This window comes from Hemitrygon akajei, chromosome 14 (genome assembly GCF_048418815.1).
Source record: "Hemitrygon akajei chromosome 14, sHemAka1.3, whole genome shotgun sequence".
NCBI classification, from domain to species: Eukaryota; Metazoa; Chordata; class Chondrichthyes; order Myliobatiformes; family Dasyatidae; genus Hemitrygon; species Hemitrygon akajei.
This window is the reverse complement of record NC_133137.1, coordinates 91,358,952-91,374,950: the sequence shown is the minus strand read 5'-3', so window position 1 is coordinate 91,374,950 and position 15,999 is coordinate 91,358,952. Positions and strand designations below refer to the sequence as shown.

Sequence of the window (15,999 nt, the reverse complement as noted above, 5' to 3'; positions counted from 1 at the left end):
GGATTCCATCATCATTTTTGGATCTGTAATGGAATTCCAATTATATGAAAAATAATAATTATTTTGTGGAAGTGGCAAGATTTGGACAGGAGTGAACCTCTTTATTCTATAGTCTACTGGAAGACTGAGGGAAATTCCTGGCACTTGACATCATACAAGACAGGAGAGCAATTTCCCATCAGCAATGCTACTCTCTAAACACAAACAAGGCTGCCTTAAATCTAGTTTAATTTCACTTCTTATCATTGGCCCATTGGTGGAATTTATATGTTCATAAAAGGTCCATTGAGTGTAGTCCCAGAGACTACGACACTGCCAGAACAGACCCTCCAGCTTCCCTGCAGCTCTTCCACTTAAATGATACATCATCAGCACGGGTAGTAGATGCCAGCCAGTTAATGCTAAACCCTTCTCCTTCCCCCCACTAAAACACGGCGCTGATTTCAGGTAAATTTGGTCGCTGTCCCATTGATGGGCTAGATGTCAATAAATCCTACTGTATTAATTGATTCATTATTTCCTTGTACAGTTTTTCACACTAAAGATTGAGGTAAATGACAAAGGAAACCCGGCTCCACAACAATCTTGCAAGGGAACTTTGACCATCATTGTAAATGACTTAAATGATGAAGAACCTATATTTACGTAAGTAAGGTTTTCACATTCGAGTATACAGACTATTCCACATCATTTCCAAGAGTGGTTGCAATGCTAACGGTAACACGACATATAAATCTCTGCCGAAGGTGATGTTCTAGCTAGTGGTTGGGTGGCAGCAAGGTGGGGCTGAGTCTCAGACAACAATGTAAGCAGCCAAGGGAAGATCGGCAATCAGAGGTTCCTGTACATGTGATGTTGCAACTTCCTCTAACATTCACCCAGTTCCCTTTTGAATCTTCTGGCTGAATCTGTTTCCACCCCTCCTACAGGCAGTGAGTTCTACATTTTAGTAATCTGAAGATGTTAAAAAATCTTTTTCTCACATTTTTCTTGTAATTTTTACTGTGTTCCCCACCTTGATTCATCCATGACTAATAACAGCTTCTCTCTATTTCCCGTATCTAAACCAGTCACAATCTTGTTGTCTCAGTCCCAGGTCTATTACAAAACAGTACAACATCCTTTTAGTGGCTATTCAATTTTATAGTGATAAGCCCAACACCAAACCTCATGTTGGAGGAGTCTATGCACTTGTCCAGTGTATGAACTTTGGTGACTGGAATTCCTGGGCATCTAATTTTCCACACGGAGCCAGGAGGCTCTTAATACAGCAGGCCCCAGAGTGGCAGCTACCATCACTCTTTACTCCCTCATTAAATTTGAAAATTGTTAGGCGCTGCATTAGTTGGCTTTCAAGTTTCTTATTTTGAGTAATCCTGAAGTTAGGTTGTAGGACGTGTGAAGCTCAGATAGTAACTAGCCCAGAGTTTCTCCTGTAGCTATTGCCCAAGGATACATCAGGTAGCCTAAAGAAACAGATTAATTAGCAAACTGTTCTGCACTATCACAAAATAATCAGTCCAATTCCCAAACGTATAATATGCACAAATCAGAACATTACCAATGCATCAGATGAAGGTTGTTTGCTTTGTGTACAAGTTTTGCTTTATTTCTTATTTCGAGCTACAGTACAGTACCAGGCCCCTCCAGTCCAATTCAACCCATGTGATCAATGAACCTGTTAACCCATACATCTTGGAAACCAGAGAATTACACTAACCACTGCACTGTCGTGCTGCTACACTATTTACTTTTTATTATGGCGGTAATTGGAACCTTACCCTCTTACAGACCTATCCCCTTGCATACATTTCAAGCACACGAGGAAGTGCTTCTTGGAACTCTAATTGGGAAGGTGGAAGCTTCTGACTGGGATGAGAATGATAATGTCTTGTTTGAGTTCATTGATAATCAGCCTCTGTTCTCGTTGGACAACGGTGAGTCTATCTAAACTTGCAGCTTGCACAATCAGACATAACAACACCCGCTGGATTACGTTTCTCCACAAACCAATAGAATTAGATTTCAGCAACCTGGAACCAACGAGGGATACAAAGTGTCATTGGTGGAGGGAGTACCCTCACTCCGGTATGTTGCCACTGCTGCAAGAACCCAACCTGATATGTGTGCACCCAGACAGCTCCACCACTATGCAAGTATTTGAACACAGTCTACTGGATACAGACTGCAGACTACTTCAACGCTACAAAGAGATGATCAAGGCAGTGGAGCAGTGCTGATGATCCTGCCTTGTTAAATATGGTTAAATTGTTAAATTTGGTTAAATATGCCATTTTTTTAAACAGTAAAGCTCAGTCACTCACAGAAAGCTCTTTACAAACTGCTGGCTTACTATAGGGGCATGCAAGAAAAATTAAACTATGCATGTTGTAATCCAGCTCATTAAGTTTGCTTGTGACATCTGGGATTAGGGGATGTAGGCAATAAGTAGTTTTCATTATTCAGGCACAGCTTCCTACGCTGGAGTTAGCAGAAAGATTGTACAGTACAGAAGAAAGCTGGAAATAGCAAATTTCATCATACTGGTATGCCTTAGAGTACAATATTCCCAACAGTAAATAGTAATGAAGGCCCATGAGTCAACAGAAATAACACTAGTTGGTATTAACAAAACTAAATGAATTAATTTTCAAGAAGCAACACACACAAAATGTTGGTGGAACACAGCAGGCCAGGCAGCATCTATAAGGCGAAGCACTGTCGACGTTTCCGGCCGAGACCCTTTGTCAGGACTAACTGAAAGGAGAGATACTAAGAGATTTGAAAGTAGTGGGGGGAAGGAGAAATGTGAAATGATAGGAGAAGACCGGAGCGGGTGGGATGAAGCTAAGAGCTTGGAAAGGTGATTGGCGAAAGTGATACAGAGCTGGAGAAGGGAAAGGATCATGGGACGGGAGGCCTCGGGAGAAAGAAAGGGGAGGGGGGGAAGCACCAGAGGGAGATGGAGAACAGGCAGAGTGATGGGCAGAGAGAGAGAGAGGAAAAAAACAACTAAATATATCAGGGATGGGGTAAGAAGGGGAGGAGGGGCATTAATGGAATTTAGAGAAGTCAATGTTCATGCCATCAGGTTGGAGGCTAATTTTCAAGAAGTTTCTGTTGGTTCTGTTTTAATGTTACTAACTGTATCTAATTTTGCACCACTGTTAGAGAGGCTGAGAATACTGTGCCAAAATTTCAGGACTAATTGCCATGACATGGCACTGTCTCCATCATTAAGGTTCCATGTTGCTTCATCTTAAAGACGACACGATTATTGCCTTTATTTTCAACTATTTTTTTCTCAGATTCTGGCGATATTACTCTACAGAGTCGGCTGGACTACGACAGCCCCGATGTTGCACAAGTCCACTTTTTAGCCATCAGAGCATACGACAATAATCGGACGCACTCATCCACGTACACCCTGACAGTCTCTGTGGTTAATATCGATGAAGCGCCCAACTGTGACCCTGCATTCACTGTCGGTGCAGGTATTTATCTAAAGTCACACTCAAAATTACTTTTATGTAACAAAAAGAAGGTGCTGGAGGAGTTCAGTGAGTCAAACAGTATCTATGGAAGCAAAAGGACTGATGCAGGGTCTCACCCAAAAACATCGACAATCCATTTGCCTCCACAGATGCTACGTGACTCGCTGAGCTCTTCCAGTGGCCTGTTTTTGTTTTCTCTCTGGATTCCAGCATCTGCAGTTTCTTGGGCCTGTCTTTGTTTTTGTGTAACAGGCTGGTCCTATTGGAATGAGATCAGTATTCGGGCCTCAGTTTTCCATAAACTCTATTAATGATCTGAAAGTCAGCTGATTCTGTTGTTAGGCTTTCTGCTAACAGAAATCAACAGCAAGAGCATGTTTAGAAGTTTATGATCATATGCAGGCCTTAAATTTCTTGTAATGATTTTACTGAACAGCGACACATATTGATATCTCTACAGCCATTCAGCCATTGGTGACGATCAGGTATTCCCCCTGCCTGGTCATTTTGTTGACCACACTGCTGAGTTGTATTGTAAACAAACATAATTATTCCCCATTCACTCCATTATATGGCATAAACTGAAAGAATCTGCCGTCTTGTCCTCTTCGAATAGGTAATTGAAGAAAGTTGATTTTGTTACACAACAGACTGAACAGCTTCAACTGCTGATATGGTTACCGAAAAGTACAAGAAGGAAATCACATTCTTTTGGAATAAATTTATCACCATAATCAGAAAAGAGATTTGTTGCCTTGTATTTAGAGGGCACCTTTAAGGATTCCAGCACATTTAAATAATACAAATAAATAGCTAATTATATGTTATTTGAAAAAAATGATGGAGTGACCAAAATTTTGAAAACCATTGCACCTGCAGGCAATACTATGCTCAGAGTGTTATATGCATTATTAACTTTAATGATTATATACGCTATTCACTTTAATGGAAAATTCTCTAACGTTACATGCCAAGTTACTCCTCTTAAGTAGGTGCAGTTTAATGAAAGCAGAACAAGGCAGTGTTTTGTTAAATAGGTTTCCAGATTCAAATTACCCTATGTTCTTTCTTCTAACCAGGTATTTCACTGAGTATTCCTGAAAACTTTCCAACTTCAGGATCAGTTTATCAGATCCTTGCTGCTGACCCGGATGTCAACGATTCTGTCACAGTAAGTAAATGCAGATCACATTCTTTACTTTGATTGAAAATGACTTGTGATGTCACTGTTAAGAAATGGCAATGGTGTTTTCACATCATGTCCCTTTATAATTAATTCATAAGTCAGTATTTCCAAGTCTGCACTTATAAATTTTTCATTAGGTGATCTGTTTTCTAAATGTACTTTACCTACCCAAAATTTGTCCTTATATATATATCTTTAAGCAAACTTTATATCATCCTGCTGCCTTTTCTTTCGATGTTGCATTTATCAATTCTGTCTTGATGAAGCACAGAGTTAGGTTTTCCAGCACTGCAGATTTAAAGCAAGTACGTTGCTTCTTAAAAATCGAACTGAATTTCGATGGCATCTCCAACAAATGTAATAAACCATAACTTAGTTACTTAACTCTTCTAATTGGTATGTTAAAAAATTATGCACATTAAGCTCTGGGTGTGCCAACCAGTTTCACCACCAGTTGAATTATTTTATTTCAATCCATAACCAAGCAAAAGCATTAGTCACTGATTTCAGGAAGGAGGGGAGGTGCACTTGATCCTGTGCTGAGGTCGAGAAGGTTGAGAGCTTTAAAGTTCTATGAGTGCCCTGGTCCAACCACATAGATGTCACAGCCAAGCATTACCGGAAATTCGAGTCTCCATCCTGTTGGAGGCTACCCAGATGCAATATAAGGTGTTGTTCCTCCAACCTGAGTGTGACCTCATCATGTCAATGGAGGAGGCCATGGATGGACGTATTGGAAAGGGAATGGGAAGTGGAATTAAAATGGGTGGCCACTGGGAGATCCCGCTTTTTCTGGTGAATGGTGTATAGAAGCGGTCTCCCAATCCACACTAGTTCCCACCGATAGAGGCCACGCTGGGAGCACCGGACACAGTAGATGATCCCAGCAGACTCACAGGTGAAGTGTTGCCTCACCGGGAAGGACTGTTTGGGGTAGTGGTTACACTGAAAGGTGCCTCATTACCCTGAATGGTAGTGAGGGAGGAGGTGTAGGGGCAGGTGTAGCACTTGTTCTGCTTGCAAGGATGAGTGCCAGGGGTGAGATCAGTGGGGAGGGACAAATGGACAAGGGAGTCACATAAGGAGTGACTCCTGTGGTAAACAGAAAGTGTGTGTGTGGGGGGGCGGGAGGGAAAGATGTACTTGGTAGTGGAATCCCTTTGAAGATGGCGAAAATTGTGGAGAAGTATGCGCTGATGCAGAGGCCAGTGGGGTGGTAGGTGAGGGCAAGAGGAACTCTATCCCTGATAGGGTGGCGGGAGGATGGGATGAGAGCAGACGTGCTTGAAATGGAAGAGACGTAGTTAGGGCAGCATTGATGGTGGAGGAAGAGAAGCCCCTTTCTTTGAAAAAGGAAGACATCTCATTTGTTCTGGAAGCCTTATCTGAGAGCAGATGTGGTGGTGATGGAGGAATTGGGAGAAGGGAATGGCAATTTTTCAAGTGACAGGGTGGGAGGAGGTATAGTTCAAGTAGCCGTGAGATTCTGTGGGTTTGCATTAGTCATCGATAATAAACTCTCTCCAGAGATAGAAACAAAGAGATCGAGAAAGGGGAGGGACTTCCTTTGATCTTGTCGACACTTCTCACTGCCTCATAATCAAAGACCTCATTCATCGTGGAGATTCTCTCTTCCTTCTTGGGGGAGATGTGCCGGGCAAGAGGTCAATGGCGCAGTCATATAGACGATGAAGTGGCCTGAAAACTGAATCCACCAGACTCAAGGACAGCCTTTACTGTTATAAGATAGTTGGATGGTACCCTAGTTTGATAAATATGACTTCTGGTCTCCTAATCTAACTTGTTATGACCTTGCACCTTATTGTGTGCCTGCACTGCATTTTCTCTGTAGCTGTTACACTTTAATCCGCATTCCATTATTGTTTTATCTCAATGCACTGTTGTGATGAATTGATCTGTATGATCAGAATGCAAGGCAAGTTTTTCCACTTTATCTTGTTGCAATGTGTGGTGCATGGCCAAGTGGTTAAGCTGTTGGACTAGTGATCTGAAGGTTGTGAGTTCGAGCCCCAGCCGAGGCAGTGTGTTGTGTCCTTGAGCAGGGCACTTAACCACACGCTGCTCCAGTCCACCCAGCTGAAAATGGGTACCGGCAAAATGCTGGGGGTTAACCTCGCGATAGACTGGAGTCCTATCCGGGGGGCGGGGGGAGTCTCGTACTCTCAGTCGCTTCACGCCACGGAAACTGGCATAAACACTGGCCTGATGAGCCCATAAGGCTCGGGACAGACTTTGACTAACTTTTAACTTGTTGCAATCGTAAACTAATTTATCTATTTACAATTAGTGTCACATTCTAAAAACCATGAGTGCAATTTCATCAGCGGGCTTTTTTCTCTTGGAAAGAAGTAATCCATTTTACCCCATCGGTGAGCTTTCACTACGAGGAAGAAGATTTTGGCACCTTCATGTCAGAATTTATTTCTCACTTTGAATACCATTGTTCCCTTCAGTACATCCAGGAATATATTGAAATCTATGAACGTGTTTTTCAGGAATGGATAACATTGTGATACCAGACCAAGGAAATTAGTAGGTGAAGTTTCTATAGCCCCAAGCTGTTCTGATGCCTTGTTCTGAATGGTCTGTCCCCTCTTCAAAAATTAACAAGATATTGTCAAAACTTTCTTGAAATGGTGTAGCATCCCTACCGACTCATGGGGATCCCTAGCCCATAGAACTAAAAATTCCGCAGCATCATTTGTGGATAGCATTTAGAACCTGGAACCCATGCAACAGGATTACACAGAATCCTGCCTATTCCCACACTGCCTACACCACTGATGATGTCCTGTCCCACTTGTAGTAGCTTCTGATGTCTCACATTCCCCTCATCAACAGTCTCAGAACCCACAGAACTAGGATGGAACCAACTAATCCTTGATCCTGAGGGACCACCTAAGAAATAAAAAGATGGAGAAACAGAGGGATTTCGGGGGTCCATGTTTGCAGATCCGTCAAGGGTGCTGCTTGAGTTGATAGGGGTGTTTAGAAGGTGTATATAGTGTGTTGGCCTTCATTAGGCAAGAGATTGGGTTCAAAGCGAATGGGTCATGTTACAACTCTATAAATCCATGGTTAGACTCATCACAGGAAGCACATGGAAGCTTTAGAGATGGTGCAGAGAAAATACTCCAGGACGTTGTCTGGATTAGAGAGCACGTCTTCTGAAGATAGGTTGAGTGAACTGGGGCTTTTCTCTTTGGAGTGAAGGAGGATGAGGGGTGACATGATAGAGGTCTATAAGATGATAAGAGGCATAGATTGAGTGAAAAGCCAGAGATTTTCCCGGGGTAGAAATAGCTGATACAAGGGGCATAATTTAAGGTGATTGGAGGAAAGTATAAGGGGATCTCAGAGATAAGTTTTTAAAAATATTTTTTATTCAATTTTTAAGATAATTACATAGAATGAATAGAATAATAGAATAATATGATATGATATCAGCCCCCCCCCCCCCTCCCCTTAACCCTTTCCCCCCTTTTTTTTACACAGAGAGTGGTGGGTGTGTGGAATGCCCTGCCGGGGAGGTGGTAGAGTGCATTTAAGAAACTTGTAGATAGGTGCGTGTCTGATAGAAAAGTGGAAGGTCATATGGGAGGGAAGGGTTAGATTGATCTTAAAAATAGGTTAAGAGGTTGATAGATATCATGGGGTGAAGGGCTTGTACTGTGTGGTAATGCTCTATGTTCTATGTTTTACATTCTATGATTTTAATTAAAGATTTTAAATAAATACAAATACACATGAAATACAAGTAAATAATTTTTTATCTTTAAAAATTATTGCAATTTTGTTGAATTCTGTGAATTGGCTTTGTGTGTTTGTAGACTACTGATATTCTAATCTCCTATCCCAGTACTCTATAACAGAAGAAACCTCAGGAACTAAACAATACTTCATCCTGGATTCCAGCACTGGACTCATTTCTAGAACTTCCATTTCACCTTTAGATTATGAAAAAGGCATAAAGGTAATTGATGAGAATTTAACTTTTTACTGGCTCGCAAACGTCCTGCGGGATTTAACAATTTACTTCCTGGTAAAATTGGTTGAAACATGCTTCGGCAAGAGTTGTTGCTATTGGTCGAGAAACACAGAGCAACATTTGTATATTCAGCACAATGAAACATTGTGGAAAACCCAGTCCCTGAACTCCGTTAGGTAGCTGCTGCCCAGGAATTTGCTCCTAGTCTTCAGCGTCAGAATGTGCCCTGAGCACTTACGTGTTTCTGAAGCAAAAATTCTTCTGCCCCAAATGGGATTCCAGCATAACACTGGCCACTCACAATAAAGCAGGGCTTAACAAGATGGTTAATAGAAACAAGCCACTCAGTCTATTCCATCATGGGCATTGACCTCCCCACCATCAAAGACATCTTCAAAAGGCGATACCTCAAAAAGATGGCATCTATCATACTCTCATGTGAAGAGACTGGGAACTCTTAAAGCATTAAATGCCCTAAAAGGCTGCACATTTTCTATTACAGTTACTACTTCTGGTAGGTTATACTGTACTCTGATTTTCCGGTAATGTGCCTCTATCTATGAATCATTCTGCATTTCCTTTCACGACAGAGGTTTCAGATGAAAATAGTGGTGGCTGAAGTGGGAAAGAGCAGCCCCAAGTCCTGCACTGGCTCCATTACAATTAATCTGGAAAATGTCAATGATGAATCGCCACAATTCATGTGAGCAATTTTGATTTTACCTTTTAAACAAATGGATGTGTATCTGCAGTTTCGAGCTCTTAATTTCAACATGCTGGCAGATTCCTGAATGTTCATGAGACACAGATACTGGAATGTGGAGCGATGAATGATCTGATGGAAGGACATAGTGGACTATGACCTGAATCATCAACAATTGTTACACTCCCCACAGACTTTGCTCTGGGTTGTTTGTTTCCTTGAATGTTCAGGCTCTTGATCCAGTTAAAATTGAGACAGAAATGTATGTCCAAATAGATGCACAGGTAGGCAGATCAAGACCAACAGTGGAGAACACCGCACAGACAAAGTCGCATTCCAGCGGCCCAGCTTTTGCAACATAATAGGGTCAAAACTACAGTTTGTTTTCCTCCAAGAGGGTATATTTGTATAATCTCAATTAATCAAACACATATATACATACATCAAACTAAACCACCAAAATAAAACATTGTTATCTTTATTCAGGATGCACTCCAGCCCTTCGGGAACCAGAGAACAATGCATTCTTCCTCTCCTGAATCACCTGGGCATAGTCAGTGCTTGGGCAGAACCCTCCATTGCCCACTGCCTGTACCTGTGAGCTGGCATCTTTACATTGACAGCAACGTTGGCTTTGCTATACATGGTAGGGTACACAGGCTGACAGAGATTGATCAGCCATAGCTTGTACCCCAACACTAGACTCACTGTAGCGATCAGCGAGAAAGCAAACTGTTGAGCCAATTGAACAACTCCCCATGTGGCATTTAAGGACATTTGAGGTATTTATTCCCACTGAGATAAGTGGACTGGAACAGTTCCAAGTTGCTTAGTTAAGAGTTTTGTAACCTTCAAAGACTTGGAATTTTATTAGTTTATAATATATTTAAATCTTTCCAATGCAGTTTTATGAATATCCAAAGGAACAAACCTTTCAGTTATTTTAAATTTTTAATTATTTTTGACTGTGATTATTTTAAAGATTTTAATGGCTTTGAAATTCCCAGAATTTATGATATATCCAGTTCCAAAAAAGCCTGAGTTATTATATCAACTATTCCAATTCTTCCTTATATGGTTCAAGCCACATGTTATGTCCATGCCTGGCATGAATATTGCATTTCAAACAAGACCCCAAGCTTAGACACACTGCAGGGCTTGCCACATGTTATATGGCATTTGCTGCAAGATTAAAACTGAAGGTTTAACCATGTAACTATATGCATAGAACAATTAAGCTACATCCTTTGTCTTTCAAGGCCGATATCACCAAACCCATTAACTATTGATGAGAATCAGCCTTGGGGAACATTCTTAATTAAAGTTAATGCCACTGACGAGGATGTAGATGATGTCATTTATTATGAATTTGTGAAGACTCACATGGGCTTCCTGATTGAAGAAGGTAAGATCAAACTCATATACCTCACATACGGTATTAGGAAGTTCTCAAAGTTAAAATAAATTCATTATCATAGTACGTATATGTCACCATATATTAACTAGCGATCCATCTTGCAGGCATTCACAGTAGAACAGAGAAATAAAGTAGAATTAATGAAAAATGCAAACAAAGAATGACAAACAACTAATTTGTCTTTTTCTCAGCAAGTCAAGCAGCTTCTGTGGAGAGTGAATTAACATTGGACCTTCCAGTCTGAGACCCTTCGGGGTGGATTAGCAAGATTGCAGATGAATCCAATACTGGTGGAGTTGAGGATATATCGATGAACATAGAGGGATACAGATCAGTTACAGATATGGACAGAGAATTGGCAGGAATTTAATCTGGACAAATAGGAGGCGATGTATTTTCGGAAGACAAATGAAAGGAGAAAGCATATAATTAACGGCAGGCCCTTTATTCTCATTGAAGTAGGGAGGAATGTTGGGGTCCGAGTGAGGCCATGGTTCACTGAAAGTAGCTATGCAAGTGAGTAACATGAAGGGATATGGCATGTTTACTCCCATTGTTAGGCGAGTATAAGAGTAGGGAGGACATGCTACAGCTATATAGTCAGATGACACTTGGAGTACCACTTACAGCTCTAGTCACCCCATTCTTGGATAGATGTCAAAGGTTTGGAGAGGGTGCAGAAGAGGTCCAGCAGGGGGCCACCTGGATTAGAGGGCACGAGCAATAAAGGAAAGTTTGGACAAAATGTGAGGATGTTGAGGATGTTAAAAGCAACGTGAGGGGCAAGTTTTCTCTTGAGATGAAGTGAGTGGGAAGTGTCTGGAATGGGCTACTGGAGTACTCGAAGAAGTAGGCAGTTTAGTGAAGTTTGAGAGACTTTAAGACACGAATATGAAGGAAATGAGTAATATGAAGAGGACATTTACTATAAATTGGCATCAAGATTGATATAACATCAGTGCTGTAATGTGTTAAGTTCTAAATGCAGAGTTTGAGGCACTTTTTTTTAGAATGAGAGAGCACCACTGAAACGCATAGCACAGAAACAGGGTCTCCGTCCCAATGAATCTGTACCAACCATCAACCACCCATTTACATTAATCTTCTATAAATCCCATTTCTAATTTCCACACATTTTCATCAACATGCTGTAGATTCTACCATGCACTATGGGCAACTTACAGTGACCTGCACATCTTCAAGATGTGTAAGGAAATCAGAAAACCCTAGGAAACATCCCATATACAGTCATAGGGAGGGTGTGTGAACTCCACACAGACAGGACACGAGGTTAGGACTGAGCCTGGGTTCCATTGGCTGCACAGTTGTGCTGCTATACTTGGTGAAATGCAAAGTCTATGAAGATATATGTTCGTGGTAGCCAAATTATAGACATATAGCATGTTTGATTATTACCTGTGGTGAACTACATATACCTGTCTGGACTGCTCCTGTGGCTCCTCCCACAGACCCCTGCTGACTGCTCCTGTGGCTCCTCCCACAGACCATGGCTCCTCCCACAGACCCCTGCTGACTGCTCCTGTGGCTCCTCCCACAGACCCCTGCTGACTGCTCCTGTGGCTCCTCCCACAGACCCCTGCTGACTGCTCCTGGGGCTCCTCCCACAGACCCCTGTATAAAGGCGACTGAGGCCTGTTGCCCAGCCTCATTCCCCAGGATGTAGTGTTGTTCATTCTTCCAGTCAATAAAATCCGATACCTCACTTCTTATGTCTCAGAGTGAGTTATTGATGATGCATCATTACCTCAACTGATTTTGGGCATATTTATCTTCTACTTTAACATGATGAAAGGTCTGTGTAGTCTACTTTACAAGTGACAAATCCTGAAAGTATTTTATCATTACTTGTTCCAATCAGCAAATGACAATGACCATTAATTACTCTGTGTGCTTAGGTGATGCTTCTATTTTACTAGATTAGGGCTCAAATCTTTTCAAAAGATCCTTTGATATTGCAACGGAGATCCTCAATAATATCTTCACATTTCTTTTACAGATACTGGTGAGATCAAAATAGCCTCCTTGTTGGATTATGATGATATCAACACACTCACCACTGCAATTCTGGAGATAAGAGCTTATGATACAGACCGAGTGCATTCCTCCACCGCAACACTCACTATTCATGTTGCGGATGTGAACGATAACCCTCCCCAGTGCTCCCGGTACCTTTACAAGTAAGTATCCATTAAGGATAGCATAAACCTAACCAGAACCAGGAGTTTGCAACCTCGGTAGCAGAACGCCTTAAAAGTTCTTGTTGTGGAATTAAAGATAGAGGGTAGTGCTTTGGGTTGAAGAAATTGCACAGGCTGTCAACAGTGATATTTAGACCATCCACAGGATGAGGTGTCCTGCTCTTCACTGAGGATCATGACATCCAGATTGACTAGGTTTGGAAGATACTAGTAATCCTACTGATTAATATTTTTGTTTCCTTATCACTACTTCATGACGGTTAAAAAAAACTGTTTCCTCTTCTTCTGTGACATTTAACGTCCAAGCCTGCCACTAGTGCTGAACCATTTCAGTTCACCTGACCCTGTGATTTACCGTTTGCTTCAAGTCAGAACATGTTCATTCTGTTGGATCAAAGATTTTGCGAGATTATTGCCCACTAAAAAGTCTGTTTGATCGCAATGAAAAAGTGGCACAACCAGATTTCAATTTCAAAGATGCTAATACTTCAGAGGACAAAGCAGAAAGTTTACAGTGCTTTATATTGTGACGACATCACCAGAGAAAAGAAAACCAGAGGGCCCTGATAAGGTTGTCTCTTTATGGTCTTGATAGCTCTATATTTTTATATCTTCTCAAAGTGATTTTCTTTTCTACAACGTTCAACACTCCCTGGTTTTCTCTTCAGTAACACTTATTTTCACCTCAGGTGCTGGCTAAGGCCATCGATCCAATACAAGAACTGTAACTTCAGAAAATTACCCACAATTGCAATTTGTACATCCAAATTCACAGATATTTTGAAATATGCCTAGTGTTTTATGCATACTATTTTTTTCTTGTTCCCTAAAATTCACAGAAGCAAACTATGCCTCAGATAACTAGTAATATTGCACATCCCTTTCTTGTACATTTAGCAGTGAAAAGTAATTTTAACTTAACTTCTGAATAATTTTTATCAGCCTTGTTCAAGTCAATTATTTGAGCATCTACACATTGAGAAAGTTGTGTTTCCAAAGAGTAAAGTAAATTGCTAAATTTTCAATAGTTCACTGCTTGCCCTGTTTCAAATTCCTCTGAGCCCAGGGTTGCTTAAGGTTTGGTCCTTCTGTAGTTTGTTCCAGTTATAACCCTGAACCAGTTCATAAGACTTAACAACAAACCTTTATTACTTTAGCTGCAGTGTTATTGAATTTACCTCAGGACAGCAAGCTCTGCCTGACTATTTCAACAATGACTTCTTTTGTGCTAATGGTGGCTCACACCTGTCAGGGAAGTGCATTACCACCACCTGCTGTAATGGAGTAGGAAAGGAGCCTTGATGGGGATCAGAACCTGTCCACCAAACCTCTCTTAATTTAAAAATTCACCAGGGCCCTACATGACTTAGCCATCCCTGCCTCAAGGGCCACAAAATCCTGCAACCGATCTACCCAATAATTGTTGCTACTTTCTAACGAATATCTGTGTCACACCATGATCACATGTTCCATCGTCTCTGGGACGTTACAAAAGTCACACCACCCATTCCAATGTTTACCAACAAGAGCCAAAAGTGCAGTGCAATCCTGTATGCCCAACCCTCAGTCTCTCCAAGCACACATCTTCATGCCCATCCCTTCCCAAAAGGCACCTCCCCGGAACTGAAGGAATCAGGTTGTAGTACCACCTTCCTGTCCACCCCTGTCCCTCAATTTCTACCGTTTCTAATCCCAGCCAAAGTAATACAAGATCTGGCTGCATGCTTTTCAATATTGACTGTGATATCTACCTCTGAATTGGTAAGAGCCTGTCTGTTATAACATCATCACCAGATACACCCGCATGTGCTGGTACCCAACAAAACTGTACTACTATTACCGCACTCTCCACGATATATAAACGACAGTACTCTTCCATCAACAGGTCGAGTCTCCTTAAAAGCTTTGATTCCAAACTCTGCAGTACCGAGACAGAATCTGAGTAGATCACAACTCAATTTGGCTTAACTTGTTCAACCCATTGCAAACTAATGACAACAGCCATAATTTCTGATGGACAATACATCTATTAGCCTTAATCTCATTAAAACACATTAAAACTAGGGATAAATGTCCCAGAGCCCTTCCAATTACTAACTGGGTTTTTAGAATCATCTATAAAGATGGGCAAAAAGCAAAAATTACTGCTGCTGTAAATATAACTTTCAAGTAGTCCTCTATCACCACTCCATTCCTCAATCACCCTCTATCACCACTCCATTCCTCAATCACACTCCATCACTACCCCATTCCCCAATCACCCTCCACCACCACCCCATTCCCCAATCACCCTCCACCACCACCCCATTCCCCAATCACCCTCCATCACCCTATTCCCCAATCATCCTCCATCACCCCATTCCCCAATCACCCTCCATCACCCCATTCCCCAATCACCCTCCATCACCCAATTCCTCAACTACCCTCCATCACCCCCCCATTCCCCAATCACCCTCCATCACCCCATTCCCCAATCACCCTCCATTACCCCATTCCCCAATCACCCTCCATCACCCCATTCCCCAATCACCCTCCATCACCACCCCATTCCCCAATCACCCTCCATCACCCCCTTCCCCAATCACCTTCCATCACCACCCCATTCCCCAATCATCCTCCATCACCACCCCATTCCCCAATCACCCTCCATCACCCCCCCATTCCCCAATCACCCTCCATCACCCCATTCCCCAATCACCCTCCATTACCCCATTCCCCAATCACCCTCCATCACCACCCCATTCCCCAATCACCCTCCATCACCACCCCCTTCCCCAATCACCTTCCATCACCACCCCATTCCCCAATCACCCTCCATCACCACCCCATTCCCCAATCACCCTCCATCACCACCCCCTTCCCCAATCACCTTCCATCACCACCCCATTCCCCAATCACCCTCCATCACCCTATTCCCCAATCATCCTCCATCACCCCATTCCCCAATCACCCTCCATCACCCCATTCCCCA

At 42.1% G+C, this 15,999-nt stretch overlaps 1 protein-coding gene across 1 annotated transcript in view; it reads left to right on the top strand.

The window, feature by feature from the left end:
* The window catches only part of LOC140738202 (cadherin-23-like), a 101,974-nt gene that overhangs the window by 51,139 nt on the left and 34,836 nt on the right, over positions 1 to 15,999 (top strand). Inside the window, exons 31-38 of the mRNA XM_073065309.1 lie at positions 530 to 645; positions 1,792 to 1,937; positions 3,309 to 3,494; positions 4,574 to 4,665; positions 8,561 to 8,674; positions 9,280 to 9,392; positions 10,652 to 10,797; positions 12,827 to 13,007. Of these exons, the coding sequence (XP_072921410.1) occupies positions 530 to 645; positions 1,792 to 1,937; positions 3,309 to 3,494; positions 4,574 to 4,665; positions 8,561 to 8,674; positions 9,280 to 9,392; positions 10,652 to 10,797; positions 12,827 to 13,007 (1,094 nt within the window). The remainder of the gene's footprint in view (positions 1 to 529; positions 646 to 1,791; positions 1,938 to 3,308; positions 3,495 to 4,573; positions 4,666 to 8,560; positions 8,675 to 9,279; positions 9,393 to 10,651; positions 10,798 to 12,826; positions 13,008 to 15,999) is intronic.